General features: G+C 46.6%; 1 protein-coding gene and 1 long non-coding RNA gene across 2 annotated transcripts in view; one reads left to right on the forward strand and one right to left on the reverse strand.

The window, feature by feature from the left end:
• LOC123364721 overlaps positions 1–5,808 on the reverse strand; it is a 78,493-nt gene extending 72,685 nt beyond the window's left edge. Inside the window, exon 1 of the long non-coding RNA XR_006577242.1 lies at positions 5,655–5,808. This is a non-coding gene — a long non-coding RNA (uncharacterized LOC123364721). The remainder of the gene's footprint in view (positions 1–5,654) is intronic.
• LOC123364718 (sodium-dependent neutral amino acid transporter B(0)AT3-like) overlaps positions 1–20,680 on the forward strand; it is a 76,412-nt gene that overhangs the window by 36,409 nt on the left and 19,323 nt on the right. The window contains exons 4-5 of the mRNA XM_045007054.1: positions 1,736–1,917; positions 2,218–2,328. Coding sequence (XP_044862989.1) covers positions 1,736–1,917; positions 2,218–2,328 — 293 coding nt within the window. The remainder of the gene's footprint in view (positions 1–1,735; positions 1,918–2,217; positions 2,329–20,680) is intronic.

A 20,680-nucleotide genomic window follows, 5' to 3' on the forward strand; every position in this document is an offset into this window, starting at 1 on the left:
ATCCACCCTGATTGATCTAACCTCATTATCTCTAGCTTGCTTCTTGCTTGCTTATATATACCTGCCCCAGGAAATTTCCACCACTTGCATCTGAAGAAGTGGGTATTCACCCACGAAAGCTCATGCTGCAAAACGTCTGTTAGTCTATAAGGTGCCACAGGACTCTTTGCTGCTTCTTAATAATTTTTGTTGCTCTTCTTTGGGTTTTCTTCAATTTATCCACATCTTTCATGAAATGTGGCACCCAGAACTGGACACAATACTCCAGTTGAGGCCGTATCAGCATGGAGTAGAGCGGAAGAATTACTTCTAGTGTTTTGCGTATACCATTCCTGCTAATATATCCCAGAACGATGTTTGCTTTTTTTGCAACAGTGTTACACTGTTGACTCATATTTAGCTTGTGATCTACTATGACCTCCAGATCCCTTTCTTCAGTACTCCTTCCTAGAAAGTCATTTCCCATTGTGTATGTGCACAACTGATTGTTCCTTCCTAAGTGGAGTACTTTGCATTTGTCCTTATTGAATTTGAGGAGGTTGTGAAGGCTAGGACTATAACAGGGTTTAAAAGGGAACTAGATAAATTCATGGAGGTTAAGTTCATTATTGGCTGTTAGCCAAGATCGGTAAGGAATGGTGTCCCTAGCCTCTGTTTGTCAGAGGGTGAAGATGGATGACAGGAGAGAAATCACTTGATCATTACCTGTTAGGTTCACTCCTTCTGGGGCACCTGGCATTGGCCACTGTTGGTAGACAGAATACTGGGCTGGATGGACCTTTGGTCTGACCCAGTATGGCCATTCTTATGTTCTGTATCTTAGGTGAATGCTCTAGCCCTTGGGGGGAAAGGGTGAATGCACATGCCATCATGTCCTTCTCCTGTCTTGTCAATTTAGCTCTTCATTTCCTGTGTTTTCATACACACACAAGCCCCACAATAAAAATGTTTCATTCCATTTAAAAAAAATTGTCAACACTTCCAATTTGCAAAATATTCTGAATTTCAGTTTTGCTCAAACCAATTTTTTTTTTCATTTTTGGAACTGCCAATGAACCACAAAATCAGTTATTTGCCCATCTCTATTCCACAGGACTGACCTCTGGTAAAAAAAACTCTGGAGAATACCAGTTATTTGTGGACCACAGTTTGGATACTGCTGCCCTAGCTAAGACTGTCGACTTGGAAACTGAATAAAAGATGTCACACATTGTGTGCTGCTGAATATTGGGTCCCATGGCTCCAACTCTGGCTTTCACAAAGTGAGCCGAAAGTGGTTTTCAGCTGAGGAGTCCCTCAATATAAGGGAATTCACCAGTGGAAGGATGACCAGCATTCTGTGTCCCCTTCACAGCCCTTGCATAGGATGATATACTGGGACGTGGGCATAGCCTCCTCTGCACTCTGTCAATCCCTAGCTGCTGCAATAGTCGATTGGGCAGGCATTGTTGCCATGTGCAATTTAGAATAGCTTCTCCAGGCTGCTTAAAACTGGTCCCATAGGGTGGCTGTAAAAATGATGTAAGGCCCCCCTTCTGTACACTACCCAGATGAGGATTTCAGTCCTTGATCATTTAGTCTTGACTAATATTTTAAGTTTCCAGAATAGCTGCCTTTCTTCACTAATACAGAATGTTGCTTCATAATTATTGTTCCCACAGTGCATGGGAAATGAGATATTGTTTAAATTTCACACTTGCCAGTTTAGTAATACTTGTCATACTTTTCTTTTCAGGATACATTGAAGAATGCCATGAAAGTACTGCAGTAAATTACTTCTGGTACAGGAGAGCTTTAAACATAGGCTCTGATATCACTGACAGTGGCAACTTACAATGGTGGTTAGTTTTGTGCTTGGCCATTTGCTGGGCAATTGTGTACATATGTACCATTCGAGGAATTGAATCGACAGGAAAGGTGAGGAAATAGAGAGAAGACCACTTAGAAAAGTTGACTTGCTGCTCTGTCTCTTGTCCTTAAAGTACTAGATTTCATCTTCAAGGGAAATACAAGTATGTTCTTTCAAACCCTAATTCTTAGCATAGATATCCCCAAATGTATTTTAGGGAGGGATTTTATAACAAAACAAATTCTAATTGGACATTCTGCTTCCTGAAAAAAACATGTTATATTTAGAATATGCTGTACTAGAATGAGATGTTGTAGTAACTAAAATAACCTCTATTCTCTGTCTCGCTTTTCTTATTTCCCTATTAGGCTATTTATGTAACAGCCATATTTCCTTATCTGGTCCTAACTATATTCCTTATTCGTGGACTCACTCTACCAGGAGCCACTGAAGGTTTAGTTTACTTCTTCACTCCTAATGTAAGTATCAGTGTTGGGTGTATTCAAAAACATACTTTTTTCTAGTTATACTGGCCATCTAGCTTTCAAATATCATTTTTCCAAAAACTTCCTATCCAGTACTAAGGTTCTTTTCAGTCAGAGTATTTGTAGCTATATGAATATATCTTAGATTGTGGTAAGAGTGAAAGGAGTACTAAATCATTTTTTACTAAGCATTTTCCCATACTTTATGATACAGTATGTGCTTAGGTGGAAGCATACTATGAAGGCATCATTAGTGACACCAAAGTTAAAGTGGAATTGAGTTTTGCACTTAAAGGACTGATTCAGCTTCTTATGAAAAATGTGTATCCTTCTGAAAATTACAGTACTTACTGAGTAAAAAAAAATCTTTGGAGATTTTAAAAATACTTCACTTTAGGAATAAACACTTGATTTTTTTTTAAGATTAATGGTAATCTCCCCCACCTTATTCTTCATAATTGAAAGCTTCTTCACCAGAGCCTGAAAGAATCAGGATTTATTATGAAGAACTGTCCTATTTCAAAATGACTGCCATCCCCCATTGTTCTCAATAGGACTGAAGGCACAGCTCCCCTCATTTGTAGCCATTTTCAGAAGGCTACTTAGCTTGTAATTGCTTTTTTGTGGGGGAGGGGAGAAGGCAGGAAGTGTAGCTGTACAGTGAAGCTGAGGCAAAGAGACTGAGGGAGGAGGAGGGTTGGAGCAAACAGCAAATCAGCACAGGGAAGAGAAAGTCAGAACTCTCTACAGATTTTGCCTGGAAAGTCCACAGGTCCCTGCTTTAGCTACTTTTGCTTCTGCTAGCTGGAGTCTCTGGCTGGCTCCCAGGGCCGGCTCCAGAGCCCAGCGGGGCAAGCACACGCCTGGGGCGGCCCTTTCCCGGGGGGGCGGCAGGCTGGGCCGGCGGACCTGCCGCAGTCATGCCTGCGGGAGGTCCACCGGAGCCCCGGGAGCAGTGGACCTGCCGCAGGCATGACTGCGGAGGGGACGCTCAGCCGGCGGCTCGGCTGGACCTCCCGCAGGCATGACTGCGGCAGCTCAACCGGAGCCGCCGGACCAGCGAATCGCCCGCAGCTGCGGGACGTCCAGCCGAGCCGCGCGACCAGCGGACCCTCCGCAGTCATGCCCGCGGGAGGTCCGCTGCTCCCGCGGCTCGGGGGCGCCTCCCGGGCATGACTGCTTGGGGCGGCCACATTTGTAGAGCCGCCCCTGCTGGCTCCTCTCTAACTTTCTCCCCAAATGCCACATGATGTGGGAGGAGAGGAGTGGCACCACCTGGACCCTAGTACCCCCAGAGTGTGTATAGGTCTCCCCATCACTGTTCTAGGATCAGGGAAGGAGTGGCCCAGCTGGTCACCATTTTACCACCATCCCTTACTGCTGCAGTCCCTGCTTTGGATGTTTCTGTTCTTACGTCTCCCAAGTGAGTGTCCTAATCACTGGGATATTGGGTATTCTGAACATACACACCAACCAGTCCCCCAAATCCCCAGATGGCTCACCCCAGCTGTATTTTGTGTGGATTAGGCATACTCAGGGCATGCCTATCAGATTGGGCCACAAAGGCAAGATAGGCAGGAGAAAGCCTAGTTTGAAATCACATTGGGGTAAGGCTCCTTGCAGATTATCTAGCTGTGGGGAAGTGTTAGGATTTTGGCAATTTTGTGTATTCCCAGTGGGGGGAAATTGGGATTAGGTGCTGACAGGATTAGGCAGCAGCAGAACAATGGTTTTGTGAATGTCAGGCATCGAAGGCTACTATTTTGGCACCACTAAGTCCCTTTGTGTCCCACAGTGTCTCTGGCTCCTCCTAGCATAGTGGGCCACCATCTTCCCTCTGGACAGTTATGACTTCAATCCCCATTGAGAAAAATGGAAAGGGGGCAGCAGTTTGTGAAAAATAAACTCATAAATAATAAATAAATGGAATGATTTATATAATTAATAAATAAATGAAAAACAAATGGCAAAAAGTGACCATTAATCCTAAATATCTTTTCAAAAGCTACCCATTGCATCAGATCTACTCCACAGGTAGGCCAGGAGGGGATATCTAGGCTGTATGTGTGTATATGCAGGGTCACATAAGGAGGTCCAAGAAGAAGGGTGAATTTGGAGGTGGTGCACATGGGGTAATGCAGGGAGGTGTGAGAGGAAGGGGAACTTTGGAGGACAGAAGGGAGGGTGAAACTGGTGTACACTTTGGCTATTTTCTTCTGCTCTAGCTAAGAAAGTAGTTGAAAAATCAAGTTTTAACTGATCTATATGCTTGGAGCTGCTCCATGGTAAGGTAAAGCAGCTAGAGCGTACCAGTAAATCTGGCCATAAAAGTTTAAATTAAGAAAGTGATTTAAGGTTGATACTTCAAATCATTAAACCACCACATGGTGACATTGTTTCTTCAATATTCATGTATGAAATTTTATTTTATAAAGAAGGACACTCCTAGGCAAAAACTGTTAAGATGTCGTTAAGGTGGAGCGTACTGTTTAGCAATTTAGGGTAAACTACATTACAGGGATGTTCCAACTATCCTAGAACCTGGCATTATAAACATCAGTGGGCTTTGGACTAGGTCTTAAATATTACACAAAGTATTTTAAATTCATGTCAGCAGAGGAGTATGAGAACAATGGCACTTCGGTCTCTCTCCTACAGCTAAATAAGAATGCTTCTTTATAAAATTGGTTAACAGAGGTCTTGAAAACCTGTTCAGATCAGTAGTTTGGTGGACAAAAACCTATTGAATTGACTTTCACTGTCTTAATAGCTAAAATAACTACTATAAAATCCTGTTCTGCAAGATGTATCTAATTCTTAACATTTTCTAAAAGGTTTCAAATTCTATTTACATAAAAATATAATTACAGTATTGTAACAAGGTGCACTCACCTCTCACAAGCACCCCCGTCTCAGTGAGTGTGCCTGCACACTCTCAGTTTGTGATGTGTCTTCGGTGACTCAGCCCTCCAGCCAAGTCTGTCTTCCGAGGTGCATATCCAACAGGGGCCTCTCTCAGAGCCCTCTGTAACATCTCTCTCAAGTTGTCCCTACTCCAGAATAGAGCGGTGCCTCAGGCCTCCTTCCCTGGAGGCAGTGTCTTCACCCTCTCAGGGCCTTTCTGGCTTCAGCTAGGCCACTACAGTTCCCCTTCTGGGGGTGCCTCAAAGTTCAGGCCACTTTCCCAGGGAACCCAGGCCCACCCTCTACTCCAGGTCCCAATAAATAGCAGACGTGCTATGTCCCTTTATCTAAGCGACACTGCTGCTCTAATTCCCTGGGCCACTTCCCCGTGGCTCCAGCACATTCTTCACTCTTACCTCAGGGCCTTGTCCTGATAGTCCCAGCAGCCAGCTCAGAGCTCCTTCTTGCTCTCCCTGGCTTTCAGCAGCACAGCACTGCCCTGTCCAAGGTCCTGTAGTTCCCTCAGCCAGCCAGGGATGCCATCCACTCTCCTCCAAGCAAGGGACTGGACTCATACTGGCCCTGCAGCGCTTCTGACACTAGCCTGCTGGGTCCTGATTGGCTGCTTCCCACACAGCCACTCTAGCCAGCTTGGAGGACCGCTCTACTGTCCTTTTCTGGGGCGGGATGTGGCAGGGGGCCTCAGGACCTAGTCCACCCAGTCACAAGCACATTAAACCTTAGACTGCAGTTGCACATACTCCAAAAGGAAATAACATATGGCTCAGGTTATAAAGTGAAAATAATGGAAACAACTTTTCAAGTTTCACCTTGTTAGTGTCTAGGAGAATTAAATTGCATTAAATAGATGGTTTCAAATATGATTTGTAAGATGCTATATTTTATAAATATTTAGTTTATAAATTGAACAATCAGATTTTAAAATGAATGAATCTAACATTTCAATTATGCTGTCAAAGCAAAGTTGAAAGTGTTGAATACTAATTTTATAAATATATGTTCTTGATTCTTTTAAAGTATAATTCATATAAATTAAAGGTTTACTCCTGCAGCTGCTCCCTCTGTTCTACTACCATTGACTTAACTGAGAGTATTACCACACTACATCTGACACTATGCTGATGAAAGAGCGCTCTCTCATCGGCATAATTACTCCACCTCCACAAGAGGTGGCAGCTATGTCAGCAGGAGAGTGTCTCCCACCAGCATAGCATGGTGTGGACAGCATTTAAGTCGATGTAACTTACGTCTTTTTCACACCTGAGTGACATAAGTTACAGTGACTTAAGTGGTAGTGTAGACCAGTCCTCAGAGTTCTGTGTACACCACATCTGTAGGCCTATGATGGATCTATTAAGTTTTTACTGTAGGGACTTGGCAATGCCTTAATCATGTCTCTACTATGGTACTTCAGTTTCCTTCATTTGGGGTTGTTGCGTGACTCTGATGCAGTTTAGCTTTCCACCCAAACCATAAAGTCTTTCCTTTCCAGGGTAACAAAAAGTACAGAAGAAACAAAATACATTCCTTTCCCCTCCTCAGCCATAATCTTCTTCCAGGAACATATGTTCTCCCTCTGCCTGCTACCTTCATTCAGAGGAGCAAGGGGTGCAGTTCTGCTAACCCCAAAGTTAAAAAATGATGACTCTGGCTGAAAAATCATTAATCTTGAGGGATTTTTAAAATTATGTTGTGTGTTTAGGTCGCTTGACTATTCAAAGCTTCCTGCTTACAGACTGAGTGAGTGAGACAATTAGTGTTGCCAGCACTCCCAAATGTATTACAGTGATTTTGACCCCCTACTGCATGATATCTCATCCACTCATCTGCCCATCAATCAATTTTGCACCCCACCCAACTTCACCTCTGCTCCTTCCGTAGTTGCTGGGGCTCTTCATCCCTCTCTTCTAGGCTAGCGAGGGCTGCAGCAGGGTCCTCTTCTCCTTTCCAGACTGGGGGCGGGCAACTCCAAGGGCCCTTCACCCCCCATAAGTCTTTGGCCAAACCAGGTGTTGCAGGAGGAGAAAGGGGAGCAGAGCTGCCCTGAACTCATGGGCTCTTTCTGCTCCCTCCTCCCCTCTGAGAGAGAGGTGTCTACTCCTGTGGGGAGGAGGGAGAGCCCTTCCTGCACCAGCGCTGATTGGCTGCTATGTCCCAGGAGCGCGGGGGGTGGGGGATTAGTGGGAAAAACAGCCAGTCAAAAGGGGATTTCCCACAGTCAGAGTAGTGTGGCCATCCATCCCCAATTGGGCAGGACAATCCCAAAATACAGAGTTCAAGTCCTGGTCCTGGACTGAATGACTCAGATAGCATTTGTCCCGGATTCCTTGCGGTGCTGCTCCATGCCAGCCCAAGGCTCAGGACTGGCACCAGTCTCTTCACAGTGGTGGGGGAGGAGGTGTGAGCTGGGCCTTATCTCCCCTCTCCCCCTAGGATGCCCCACTCCTGCTTCTCCTCTTCACCCCAAGCCCCACCCCCTCACCAGGTCAGAAGTGAGAGCTGGGCCATGGTAAGAGATGCCCAGAGAGCCCTGGCCACTATGGGGTGCCCTGAACCCTCTGCCTGCCCTTGGGGGGTTGGAGACACAGGCTGGAGACTGCTTTCGGGCACCCCAGCCCCTCACCCAGGGCAGGTGGAGGATCCAGGGCTCCCCACAGAGGCCCAGGCTCCTTGGATGGCTCTTACAATGGCCTGGCCCCAGATTCCATCTTGGTCAGGGGGCAGGGTCTCTGCCTGCATGTGTCCTGCTTTTGCCTTTTGAAAAGGTGGTCACCCTAAGTCAGAGCTGAAATTTGCAAGAGGGCTGGAGTTTCTCCTATCATCCGAGACTGGCTTCTGCACCAGCCAAACTCATGTGACTCACAAGAAACACAAGAGTTGTCAACACTGGAAGTGGGGCTTTGTCCCTCTCTTTCAGGAAGCCCTGGTCTGGGACCCCTCAATAAAAGCAGGTATGCACAGCAAGCCTCTGGCTCACACCAATTCTCTCCTTCCAGGCCCTAACCTGCTACTTCCACCACAAGTTTAAATCTTTACCACTTGTGATCAGGATCACCTTTCTTGATGTAAGGGTAATATCAATAGGCATTTGTCCTGCCTCTTTGGATTCCTTTTCAGGTCTCAAACATCTTATCCTCCTCTTGAGTTCCTGCCCCTTTAGGCCTGCTCCCTGGCCCTTCACCAGTACTCTTAATGGATATTCCTACTCCAGATCTTGCTTCATCTCTAGTGTCTTCTTCCTCTGAATGGAGTCTAACAGGTATGGGTTTCCCTGGCCTCTCGCTGTACTGAAGGAAGGTTGTGCCTTATATTTCCTGGAACTCCTTCTCATCCTGTCTTGATACAGCTTACAATTCCCAAGATTCCCCTGGTACCTAGATCTCCCATATTCCATTTTTTGTGTGCTAAACCAAGACCAGGGCTCTTTTTGGGTTATAGCTTCCCTTAAGGGTCAATGTAACAAGACTAACACATTTATTTGGGCATAAACTTTTGTGGGCTAAAGCCACTTCATCAGATGCATGCAGTGGAAAATACAGTAGGAAGATAGATATATCAGAAAACATGAAAAAATGGGTGTTGCCATACCAACTCTAACGAGACTAATCAATTAAGGTGGGCTATTATCAGCAGGAGGAAAAAAACTTTTGTAATGATGTTAGGGGGCTTATTCCTTCACCCTCTCACTTCCCTGAGCCTTGTCGCATGAACAGAGAGCAACAATACCCGAAGTCCAAAGGCGCAAACAATTCGATGTTTATTGGGGTGAACTTCCAGCAAGCATGATTTCAGTTTCCTTCCTTAGTGTCCCCCTTCCCAGCTCTGACACCATAGAGCCTTGCCTGTGTCCCTGTCCCTGTTCCCATCCCCTGTTCCCATTCCCCCTTTAGCAAAACATGATCCCAATTCCCCCATCCCCAGTCCTTGTTCCCATTTCCCCGCTTTCTGATTGACTGCAGACTATATAGTAAAACTTGAATTCTGCTTAGCTATACCTTAACCAATCACTTTACTGAAATTTAACTAACCAATCCTAACATACTGTAACATGGTTATTTAACCAATTAGATTTCACCATCTTCATTAGTTTATACCCAACAAAATTAATTATACAGTAGACAGAAACAATTACAGAACCAGACAGAGACCATGCAAATAAACATACAAAACAATACAGAAGTGAGGATTTCACAACTACATTTATACAGACATAAGGGTTTTCCAGCTGTGTCTATTGATAAGTGAGTTCTTGCCAGACAGGATGCTATTACACCTTCTAGGCACTACCCTTTCTCTGGAGGTGATAGGAATATCAGGACAGGATTGTATTCCTAACAGCCCAATAGCACCTTATTTCAATGTGGCTAGTTTGGAATGGAAGATGTGACCATACACTTCCCAGCTTATGGCTGCCTAACTACATCTTAGCTGAAGGCCTTAGCCTGTCACAGTAAGAGAAGGCCATTCCACAGACAGTGCTCTTTGCTTCTTTCTTTTATACCTCTATAACTAGCCAAGTGATAAGAATACACCTAAATTCTTAAAGTATAGGCCTTTGCAGACAGGCCTGAATATCTATATCCTAACAAGTGATAATCAGGATGGCCCATTTCAAACAGTTGACAAGAAGGTGAGTAACAGTAGGGGGAAAATTAGCATGGGGAAATAGTTTTTACTTTGTGTAATGACCCATGCACTCCCAGTCCTTATTCAAGCCTAATTTAATGGTGTCCAGTTTGCAAATTAATTCTAATTCTGCAGTTTCTCATTGGAGTCTGTTTTTGAAGTTTTTTTTTTGAATAATTGTGACTTTTAGGTCTGTAATTAAGTGAACATGGAGATTGAAGTGTTCTCCGACTGGTTTTTGAATGTTATAATTCTTGACGTCTGATTTGTGTCCATTTATTCTTTTGCGTAGAGACTGGTTTGGCCAATGTACATGGCAGAGGGGCATTGCTGGCACATGATGGCATATATCACGTTGGTAGATGTGCAGGTGAACGAGCCTCTGATGGTGTGGCTGATGTGATTAGGTCCTATGATGGTGTCTCTTGAATAGATATGTGGACAGAGTTGGCAACGGGCTTTGTTGCAAGGATAGGTTCCTGGGTTAGTGTTTTTGTTGTGTGGTTGCTGGTGAGTATTTGCTTCAGGTTGGGGGGCTGTCTGTAAGTGAGGACTGGCCTGTCTCCCAAGATTTGTGAGAGTGAGGGATCGTCCTTCAGGATAGGATGTCGATCCTTGATGAAGGTACTTCTATACTGAGATCAAGTGCTCTCTTAACCTTCTCTTTGATAAATAGATTGAACTCCTTAAATCATTCTTAGGACTACTCTCTGAACTGTCTCCAGTTTTTCAACATCCTTTTAAAAATGTTAACACAAGAAGCGGACACACTATTATCACTGGTGCCAAATACAATGGTAATAATCTTAATACTCCTGCTCAATATTCCCCTGTTTATACATCTAAAGATCACCTTATATCCCCCTTGACAATAGCACTGCACTGATAAGGGTCATGGCTGACATGAGCAAAGTCCTTTTCTGAGTCACTTTTTTATAGGATGCAGTCCCCTATCTTGTAAATATGGCCTACATTCTTTCTTTCCTAGATGTATAACCTTGCATTTGGCTTTATTAAAATGCACATTTGATTGCACCCTATTTACCAAGCAATCTATATCATGTTGTATTAGAGACCTATTGTGATGTTTCTCAAGCCACCTGGGGCTGAGAGTCACTTTGTTACCACCTGCCTCCAGTGAGAGGGATTCTTGCCTGTGCCAACTGGGCGTTAGCTCCCTAACACAAACAGCCCTTCCTTTGCCTTGAAGGTTGAAAATAGATGCGCCCCCAGCCCCTGAGTCCCTTCAAAGTGTCCCCATGTGGTATCTAGCCCTGATCACTGATTACCCATAGAAATCCCAGATCTTCTGTTCCCAAAGGAAAATGTACCAAAGTTTACCCATTTTACCTTAGATCACCACTTCTATATCACACATAATAGTTGAGTTCAATTACAGTAAAACAAAAGGAAATTTATTTAAGAAAAAAATAGAGATTAAAATAGAAAAGTGTGAGTGATGTTTCTTACACACAAAAAAATCATAAAACATGTACTAGGGTGTACAATTAATAGCTACCTTTACTATCTAATAAAGTAGATTGTCACCCCAAAGTTCAGTTTCTTACAGTGCTTGCTAGCCGCAAGGAGCTAGGGCCAGTCTTCCATGAAGCACCCCTGCTTATCAAGATACTTTCATAGTGAATGTATGCAGAGTATCTTTCCCTACCACCAGATATACTGAATGAGTCTGTTGTCTTTATTCAGACAAGATAGTCCCCTTGCTGTCATATAATTCCTTGTCACTTCTGAGTGGTTTTGAATGTTTATAGATGAGGCTAAGATTTAGTCATGGGTATTTTTAGTAATATGGACAGGCCATGGGCCATAAACAAAAAGCATGGCCTGTGATCTGTCCATAATTTGTACTATAAATACCCTGATTAAATTTTAGGTGCTGCAGGTGTTCTGAAGGGAAGGGGCGTTCTGATGGACTCTGCTGCTGCTGTGGGGGGGGGCAGCCCAGGGCCACTCCCAGGGGCCCCAATGCTCCCGCTCCAGGGGAGGGGGTGGCCTGGGGGCCCTGCCGCTGCCACTCCAGGGGAGGGGGGTGGACAGTGGCTGGTGTGGCTGGCCCCAGGGCTGCCCCAGGGGCTCGGGTGGCCCTGGGGTCAGCCGCACCAGCGTCTGCAGGAAGTCCCGGAAAAAGTCACAGAATCGGTGACTTCCGTGAAAGACTCACAGCCTTATTTATAGTTTGTCTTTGGTGGTTTCCATTGACTTCTGGGTTGGTGCAAAGGTAGATACTACCTTACCAACCAAGGAAAGATGACAACTACTTTCCATTTGAATGGGCCATCTCTGATACATTATTCCCCAATGATTCACTTTCACGCCAAGACTATAAGGGCACAGTTTTTCAATATAGTTACATTATTCCTTAAATATTACCCAGACACACACCTGCTATAATTGAATAGTGATATGTTACAAGCTTTTAGTACAGAATTCACTTGCTAGCCTTTATGGATAAATACCATGAAAGCAGTGTATTAAGTGTAGTGAGTTTGTCAGGTCTGAGACAGGAGTTGCCTGTAAAGAACCGTGAACTCTTTGCCAGTTGACACCAATGTGCTTCTGTTTATACATCCAAGGATACATTCATGCTTTTTGCCACATTATCACACTATTCAGCTCTGAGGATGAGAAAACAAACATCTGGCAGATGTTAGTCACACATACTGCACAAAGGTGGTCAGATATTAGGGTGATGAGCACAGTATAAGAATCTGAATATAACAGTTGCTTGTCCACTGTGACTCCTAAATCCTTTTCAGAATCTCTGATTTCCAGGATATAGTCCTCCATTTTGTAGGTGTGGCCTGCATTCTTTGATCTAGGTGCATGGGCTTGCCTTTGGCTGCCTTAAAATGCATTTTGTTTCAATTGGCCCATCCTACCAAAAGTCCCAGATCACTTTCTATAGTTGCCATATCATCATTTACTACCCTGCCAATCTTTGTGTTATCTCCAAATTTTACCCAGCAGTGATGTTACATTTACTTTCAGATAACTGATGAAAATATTGACTAGCATCAGGCATAGATCTGAGCCCTTTTAAATATTGACACAGCATTTGTTTTCTTGCCTTATGGAACTTCCTTACTATTCCAAGATCTACTAAAAAATTATCACCAGTGAGCCAAAGAGTTCTCTGGCAAACTGTTTTAAAACTCCAGGGTGCAAGTTATGTGGCCGTTCTGATTTTAAAATATTTAACTTCACTAGATACTCTAACATCTTCCATAGTTATTGCTGGAATAGAAAAGTATATCATCATTGTATGATAGAACTAGATCACTCAGTTTTTTCCAAATACAGAACAAATATGTACATACATTTATTATATTTGACAATTTTAGCATCTTCATCTAGTAATGAACTTATATCAGTGTTCAGATTCCTTTCCCAATATACATTTTTAAAAATTCTTCTTGTTGTAATATGAGGACTTTGTCTGTTAGCATCCCCTTGCAGTGGGATGAGGAGCTATAACATCCCAACTCCATCCCCCTTATGCCGCCACATTCGATTCAGTATTTGTCAAGTCCTTGTTATGACCCAGAGCTGTGGCCAGGTTCTTATCCTCCAGGATAATGCAGAGTCAGAAGCTCCATGGCTTTGGTGGGGCTAGACAGCCCTAGGTCGTCTCAGTTTAGAGACTTCTTCTCAAGAGTCCTTGGCTGGAGAAGGTAGAAGAACTCAGACCCTCGTTCTCCACTCAGTGTTCCAACTCTGGGCATCTAGAACCAATCATTCTCTATTCCGTGCTGCTCTATAAGCTATTTCTTACCTCTCCTTCTCTATAGGCTCCCCCAGCCTCTTGCCCAGGACCCTGCTTCTCCCCTGCTTCTCTGGAAGCTTCTCCCCAGTCTACTGGAGGGATCATATCACTGCAGTTCTTCTCCCTCTCTGGCAATTTCTCTTCTCCTCAGAAGTTCCCCCTGTAACTGAGGTCCTTTTATCATGCCTGGGTGCTTCCCTGCCTAATTAACTACCTCCCAGTTACTTGATGAGTTAACTACTCCCAAGTAAATATGAGTTGCCTCATTCCCCATTGTGGAGCCTGTCAGAGGGCCACTTACCCACTGACATTGTTTTTAACCCTATCGGTCATGAATTCTTTCACTGATACCTTTAGCTTCCCTTTATCAGTTGTTTGCATTTCTTAACTTCTAATTCATTCTTCATTATTATCACCTCCCCCCACCCCTTTTTTTTTATTATCTCTTTACTTTTTAGTGCTGCTCTCTTTTCTCTGCAATTAAGTATGCCTGATAAAGACTTGTTATGTGATTGTGGCTTTTTGGTGCCGCTAGATTCATGGATTCAAGAGACATGGAAAAATAAACACACTTTTCTTAAAAAAAAAGACAAAAAAACAAAAAAACAAATGAAGGTTAAATACAATTTTCATATATCACAGTTGATCATAGAATCATAGAATATCAGCATTGGAAGGGACCTCAGAAGGTCATCTAGTCCAAGCCCCGGCTCAAAGCAGGACTGTAACGGGGTGTGTCCGGGGCTCAACCCTCTGAGGGGAGGAGGCGAGCCACACCGGCCCGCTGGTCTCACGTGGGCTCTGCCCTGTCCCTTTAAGGCTAGACAACAGAGTCAGAGTCTACTGGGGCTCCGGCCTTCGGCTGCAAGGCGGAGCAGGAAACAGTACAGGGGAGCTCAGGCCTCTTGCAGTAGGGCTGAGCCGTAAACAGTACAAGGGAGCTCAGGTCTCCTGTAGCAGGGCTGAGCAGTGAGGTGAGGGGGATAACTGCCACCCGTAAGTGGGGTGGCAGGGGGGACACAGGCCCACCCACTCCACTGTGTCCCGGCCTGGGGCCCTAGGCAGCGGTCATTACCGCTGACGGTCAGTGGGGATCCTGACCGCAACACACTGACATGGGTATTGTCTGGTCAGCAGCCTGACTGAGGTCGGCTGCCCCCGGGCCACTTCCAATATCCCCCTCGGGTCCTACCTGGTCCACGGCGTCCGGTCCCGGGAAGTCCCACTGCATGGGTTCCTCACAACCCGGGCTGGGGGGCAGATCTGGTAGTTCCTCGGGGAAGTCCGGCCAATTCTGCTCCGGGGGTTCCTCGGGGTAACAGCAAGGTAGCGTGGAGGTTCCTGGTGGCTCCTCCTCGTAGGTGGCGCGGGGAAGCTCCAGCAGGTCTTCCCAGTAGCAAGCGAGGGGGGTCTCCGGCCAGTCCGGGCAGCTGCCCTGGACTCCAGCGGTTTCCCCGTCAGGAGCTCCCTCAGGCAGGTCTGCTCCCCGCGGTGGCTGGGCCCAGACTGAGCTAGAATGGCCGGCTTTTATCCTTCCGGGTCGCCGCCTGACCCTCTGAAGGGTGGGTTCACCACTCTGTAGCCCCGCCCCTTCCTGTATCCGGGGCTCAACCCTCCCCGGGGAGGAGGGGAGCCACACCGGCCTGCTACAAGGACCAATCCCCAACTAAATCATCCCAGCCAGGGTTTTGTCAAGCCTGACCTTAAAAACCTTAAGGAAGGAGATTCCACCACCTCCCTAGGTAACCCATTCCAGTGCTTCATCACTCTGAGTGAAAAAGTTTTTCCTAATATCCAACCTAAACTTCCCCCACTGCAACTTGAGACCATTACTCCTTGTTCTGTCATCTGGTACCACTGAAAACAGTCTAGATCCATCCTCTTTGGAACCTCCTTTCAGATAGTTGAAAGCAGCTATCAAATCCTCCCCTTATTCTTCTCTTCTGCAGACTAAACAATCCCAGTTCCCTCAGCCTCTCCTCATAAGCCATGTGCTCCAGCCCCCTAATCATTTTTGTTGCCCTCCGCATCCTTCTTGTAGCGTGGGGCCCAAAACTGGACACAGTACTCCAGATGAGGCCACACCAATGTTGAATAGAGGGGAATGATCATGTCCCTCAATCTGCTGGCAATGCTGCTACTTATACAGCCCAAAATGCCATTAGCCTTCTTGGCAAGAAGGGCACACTGTCGACTCATATCCAGCTTCTTGTCCACTGTAACCCCTAGGTCCTTTTCTGTAGAACTGCTGCCTAGCCATTCGGTCCCTAGTCTGTAGCAGTGCATGGGATTATTTCGTCCTAAGTGCAGGACTTTGCACTTGTCCTTGTTGAACATCATCAGATTTCTTTTGACCCAATCCTCTAATTTGTTTGGGTCCCTCTGTATCCTATCTCTACCCTCCAGCGTATCTACCACTCCTCCCAGTTTAGTGTCATCTGAAAACTTGCTGAGGGTGCAGTCCACGCCATCCTCCAGATCATTAATGAAGATATTGAACAAAACCGGCCCACGGACCAACCCTTGGGGTACCCTGCTTGATACGGGCTGCCAACTAGACATGGAGCCATTGATCACCACCCGTTGAGCCCGATGATCTAGCCAGCTTTCTAGCCACCTTATAGTCCATTCATCCAGCCCATACTTCTTTAACTTGTTGGCAAGAATACTGTGGGAGACCATATCAAAAGCTTTGCTAAAGTCAAGGAATAACACCTCCACTGCTTTCCCCTCATCCACAGACCCAGTTATCTCCTCATAGAAGGCAATTAGGTTAGTCAGGCATGACTTGCCCTTGGTGAATCCATGCTGACTGTTCCTGATCACTATCCGCTCCTCTAAGGCCTTGTCTACACTACAAGACTATTTCGAATCAACTTAGTTCGAATTTGTGGATTCGACCTTATGAAATCGAATTTGTGTATCCATACTAAATACACTAATTCGAATTTCTGAGTCCACATTCACGGGGCCAGCGTCGACTTTGGAAGCGGTGCACTGTGGGAAGCTATCCCACAGTTCCCGCAGTCCCCGCTGCCCATTGGAATGCTGGGTAGAGCCCCCAATGCCTGCTGGGGGGGAAGAAATGTGTCGAGGGTGGTTTTGGGTAAGTGTCGTCATTGAACCGTCAATCACAACCTCCCTCCCTCCCTCCTTGAAAGCGCCATCGGGCAATCTGTTCGTGCACTTTTCTGGTCAGTGACAGCGCGGACGCCACAGCACTGCAAGCATGGAGCCCGCTGCGATCATCGCCGTTTTCTCCTCCTCACACTTTATCGTCCACCTCTTCCACAGTCAGCTGATGAGAAATCGGGCTACTTTTCAATGGTGCTGCAAGCACTGGGGGACCATAGGGGACGTTTTGCAAACATCAACGTTGGGTGGCCAGGCAAGGTTCATGATGCGTGTGTTTTCAGGAACTGTGGGCTGCTCAGACGCCTGCAGGAAGGTAGTTTCTTCCCGGACCACGAAATAACTGTTGTGGATGAGCAGATTCCTAAAGTCATCCTCGGGGACCCAGCCTGCCCGCTAATGCACTTGCTCATGAAAGCCCTATACAGGCGCCTGGGACAGCGACAAGGAACTCTTAAAATACCAGCGAGCAGCGTGACCTGTGACCGTTCAGTTTCTTTACAGGGAAGCTGAACCTGCCCCTGTTTCTTTACCCACTGACTGTTGACTCTCCTCTTCGGTTAAATACCCCGTTCTCCCCGTTTCCCCCACTTCCAAGACACGTGTAAAAATAAAATACATGTCACACTGTTACTGAGGAGAGGTTTCTTTATTCATGACTTTTCGTTAAAGGGTTGAAACTGGAACGCAGACTGTGGTGGGTAGGGTGTGCGCTGATGTAAAGACCGCCTCTAAAATCAAGGAATGACAGGCTCCTGCTCCTACAGCGGTCCGCATTGCCGGACTGCTTGTTTCAACGGAGCCTGCCATCCCTCCTTTTTGGGATTCTGTGTGCGGGGCTATGTGGCCTTGTGGCGGAGGAGGATGGATACAGATTCCTCTGCTGCGTGACTCAGCGGTCCAGGACAAGGACCGCTGTATAAGATCTGTAACCGCCCTCCCCCACTAAAAAGTCACATCCCCACCGCCCACACAGAACCTGGAAACCACCTCCCATACCGACCACGGTGCCTACTGACTGCACTGTGTGTGTGACCCGCTGCTGATCCGGCCCCCGTGTCTGTACCCTGGGAAAGGTGCCTGTCCTATGCAATTAGCAACGCACTTCCCCACGCACCCCATTCAAACACAGTCTTCAGTGAAAAAACATGATGGAAACAGTACTTAACAGCAAAGTATTTTTATTACTTAAGTACACAGTTATGGGATGGGACTGGGATTGGGACTTGTTTGAGTCCGGAAGGGAAGGACTTTTGCAAACGTAGGGTATGAGACCTTTTGGTTACTTGAGCACTCTGCTGGGGTGCAGTGACAGTATTCCCGGCCCAGGGCGGGCATCCTCCTGGTTATTTAGGGTGAGGGGGGTATGTGACTTTGTGGCGGGGGAGGGCGGTTGCAGAGATACTGCCGGGGGCTCTGTCCTGCAGCGGTCCTGCAGAACATACACAAGTCGCCGGAGCGTGTCCGTTTGCTCCCTCACTAGTACAAGCATTGCTTGAGTCGCCTGCTTGTGTTCCTCACGCCACCTCTCCTCCCATTCGCTGTGTGAGCGCTGGTACAGAGAGACTTTCTCCCTCCACTGCCTCTGCTGGTCCGCCTCGGCTAGGTAGCAGCCCACACATTCATCGAAAATCGTGTCCCTTGTCTTTTTCTTTCGCCGCCTAATCTTCGCCAGCCTCTGCGAGGGGGATGCTGTGGAAGGTCTGGAGACAGTGGAAGCTGTGAGATGGGAAACAGTTAGTGAATTCCTTGCAAAGATACTTTTTTGCGAACAATTAACTGAGTCTAGGCTGTCTCTGTGAATTTTTTGTTGAGACCCCTGTGCCTGCTGTTGCACAAATCATTTGCGCGGTGGATTCTGGGTAAATGTCGCCAGTCATTCCTTCCTTCGGGAAAGCAACGGCAGACAATCATTTCGAGCACGTTTTCCATGAAATGCCCTGGCACACGCCATAGCGTGGCAACAATGGACCCTATTTTGCCTTTTGTGTATGTCACCGTATGTGTACTAGATGCCGCTGACAGAGGCGGACCAGCAGCGCTACACAGCAGCATGCTTTTGCTTTTGCATGACAGCAGCGATGGTTACCAGGCATACTGCACCGTCTACCATACCATGAACTGGTAAGAAGACGGTAATAAGATGGTCATGGTTACCTGTCCTTTTGCACTGCGCCATTTGGTGCTGTCATAAGTGCCCCTGGCCGATCAGCCAGGGGCGCAAAAGCAAAATTTGGGAATGACTCCCCGAGTCAATCCCTCCTTTTTGGGTATCTAAAAATAGAATCAGTCCTGCCTAGAATATGGGCAACTGTACTAGAGAACCACTGTATCATAGAACCAGAGAGCACAGCTGCTCTCTGGCCAATCATGCATAAATTTTGAGCTGAATGCTATTCACAGGGTGTGCTCCTGAAACAACCCCAGCTGTTCATTCCGTTCTTCCCCCAGCCTTCCTGGGTTCCAATACCATTGTCCCCCCACTTGTGTGATGAAGTAATATAGAATGCATGAATAAGACACAGGTAGTCGTTTGTGAGAAATGAGTGGAAGGAAGCCTCCAGCTGCAATGATAGTCCAGAGATGACATTAAGGGGTGTGGAGGAGGGAGCCAATCATCCCTCTGCTAGTCCAGGGGCAATTGAATCTTTTCTTGACAATGAAGGGTGGGGGCTGATGGAGCTCAGCCCCCTGTTGCAATGATGAGGACAGTTACCAGCCATACTGCACCATCTACCATGAAAAATTAGGACCAGGCGACCTTGATCGACCTGTCCCAAGCAAGTTGGTATGGTTACCAGTCCTTTTGCACTGCCCCATGTGCCAATAGGCTGATGAGGAGGACGGGTAGCAGTCCTATTGTACCATCAGCCACCCATGGCGGGGTGGGAGGAAGGATGTTGTTGTTGAGTGCTGCAGCAGCGCGTCAATCTGCAGCATTCAGTACAGATACGGTGACATGTAAAAGAGTCAACAGAGGATTGTTTTCCCTTTAACTTCTGGGGGTCGGGGGGGGTGCGTAAATTGCCGAGCTATGCCCCGACCCACCGTGGACACTGTGTTTGACCCTAGAAGCATTTGGAGCCAAGAATGCAAATGCTTTTCGGAGACAGCAGGAACTGTGGGATAACTTGCGTCCTCGTTCCCCCCTCCCTCCATGAGCGTCCATTTGATTCTTTGGCTTTCCGTTACGCTCATCACGCAGCTGCGTGCTGAGTCTGTGCTATGCCGTCTGTCCGGAGATTTTTTAAAAATACTTTGGACCAGGCGTAACATTACAGTAATTCCCCTACTTAGATGCAGGAGTCTCCGAGCGAGATAACCGTGAGGACGGGCACTGAAGGAGATAGAGAGCGCATGCTGCGTGAAATCTAGCACGAACCACGGACCTATGCAGCCGTGCTCTGGGAGGCAGTGCTCCCTGAATACCGCATGAAAGCCTCACGCGGAAAAGTGTGCTATCACGGAGCACCCAATAAGGCAGCTCTCCCCAGGAACCTCCTGCTGATGCTTATCGATTAACAGCAGGAGAGCTTCGTGGAGATCTCCCAGGAGGATTTCTGTTCTATCACCATATATGAAGAGACCTCCTTTTCACACACTTCAGATTCCTGTTATATTAAGAATAAAAGTTAACATGGTTAAAGCACTTACCGACTGCTCCTACCCCTGATTCAGGATCCGGGTTCATGGCCGGGGAGGGTTGGTAGGGGATCTCCGTGATGGTGATGAAGAGATCCTGGCTGTCGGGGACACCAGCATTGTAAGCGCTGTCGCCTGCCTCGTCCTACACAAACCCTTCCTCATCTTCCCCGTCCGTGAACATCGTCGAGGAACTGTCCGTCGACACTGTCCCATCATCAGAGTCCATGGTCACTG

The sequence above is a fragment of the Mauremys mutica genome, chromosome 2 (genome assembly GCF_020497125.1).
Source record: "Mauremys mutica isolate MM-2020 ecotype Southern chromosome 2, ASM2049712v1, whole genome shotgun sequence".
Classification (NCBI taxonomy): domain Eukaryota; kingdom Metazoa; phylum Chordata; order Testudines; family Geoemydidae; genus Mauremys; species Mauremys mutica.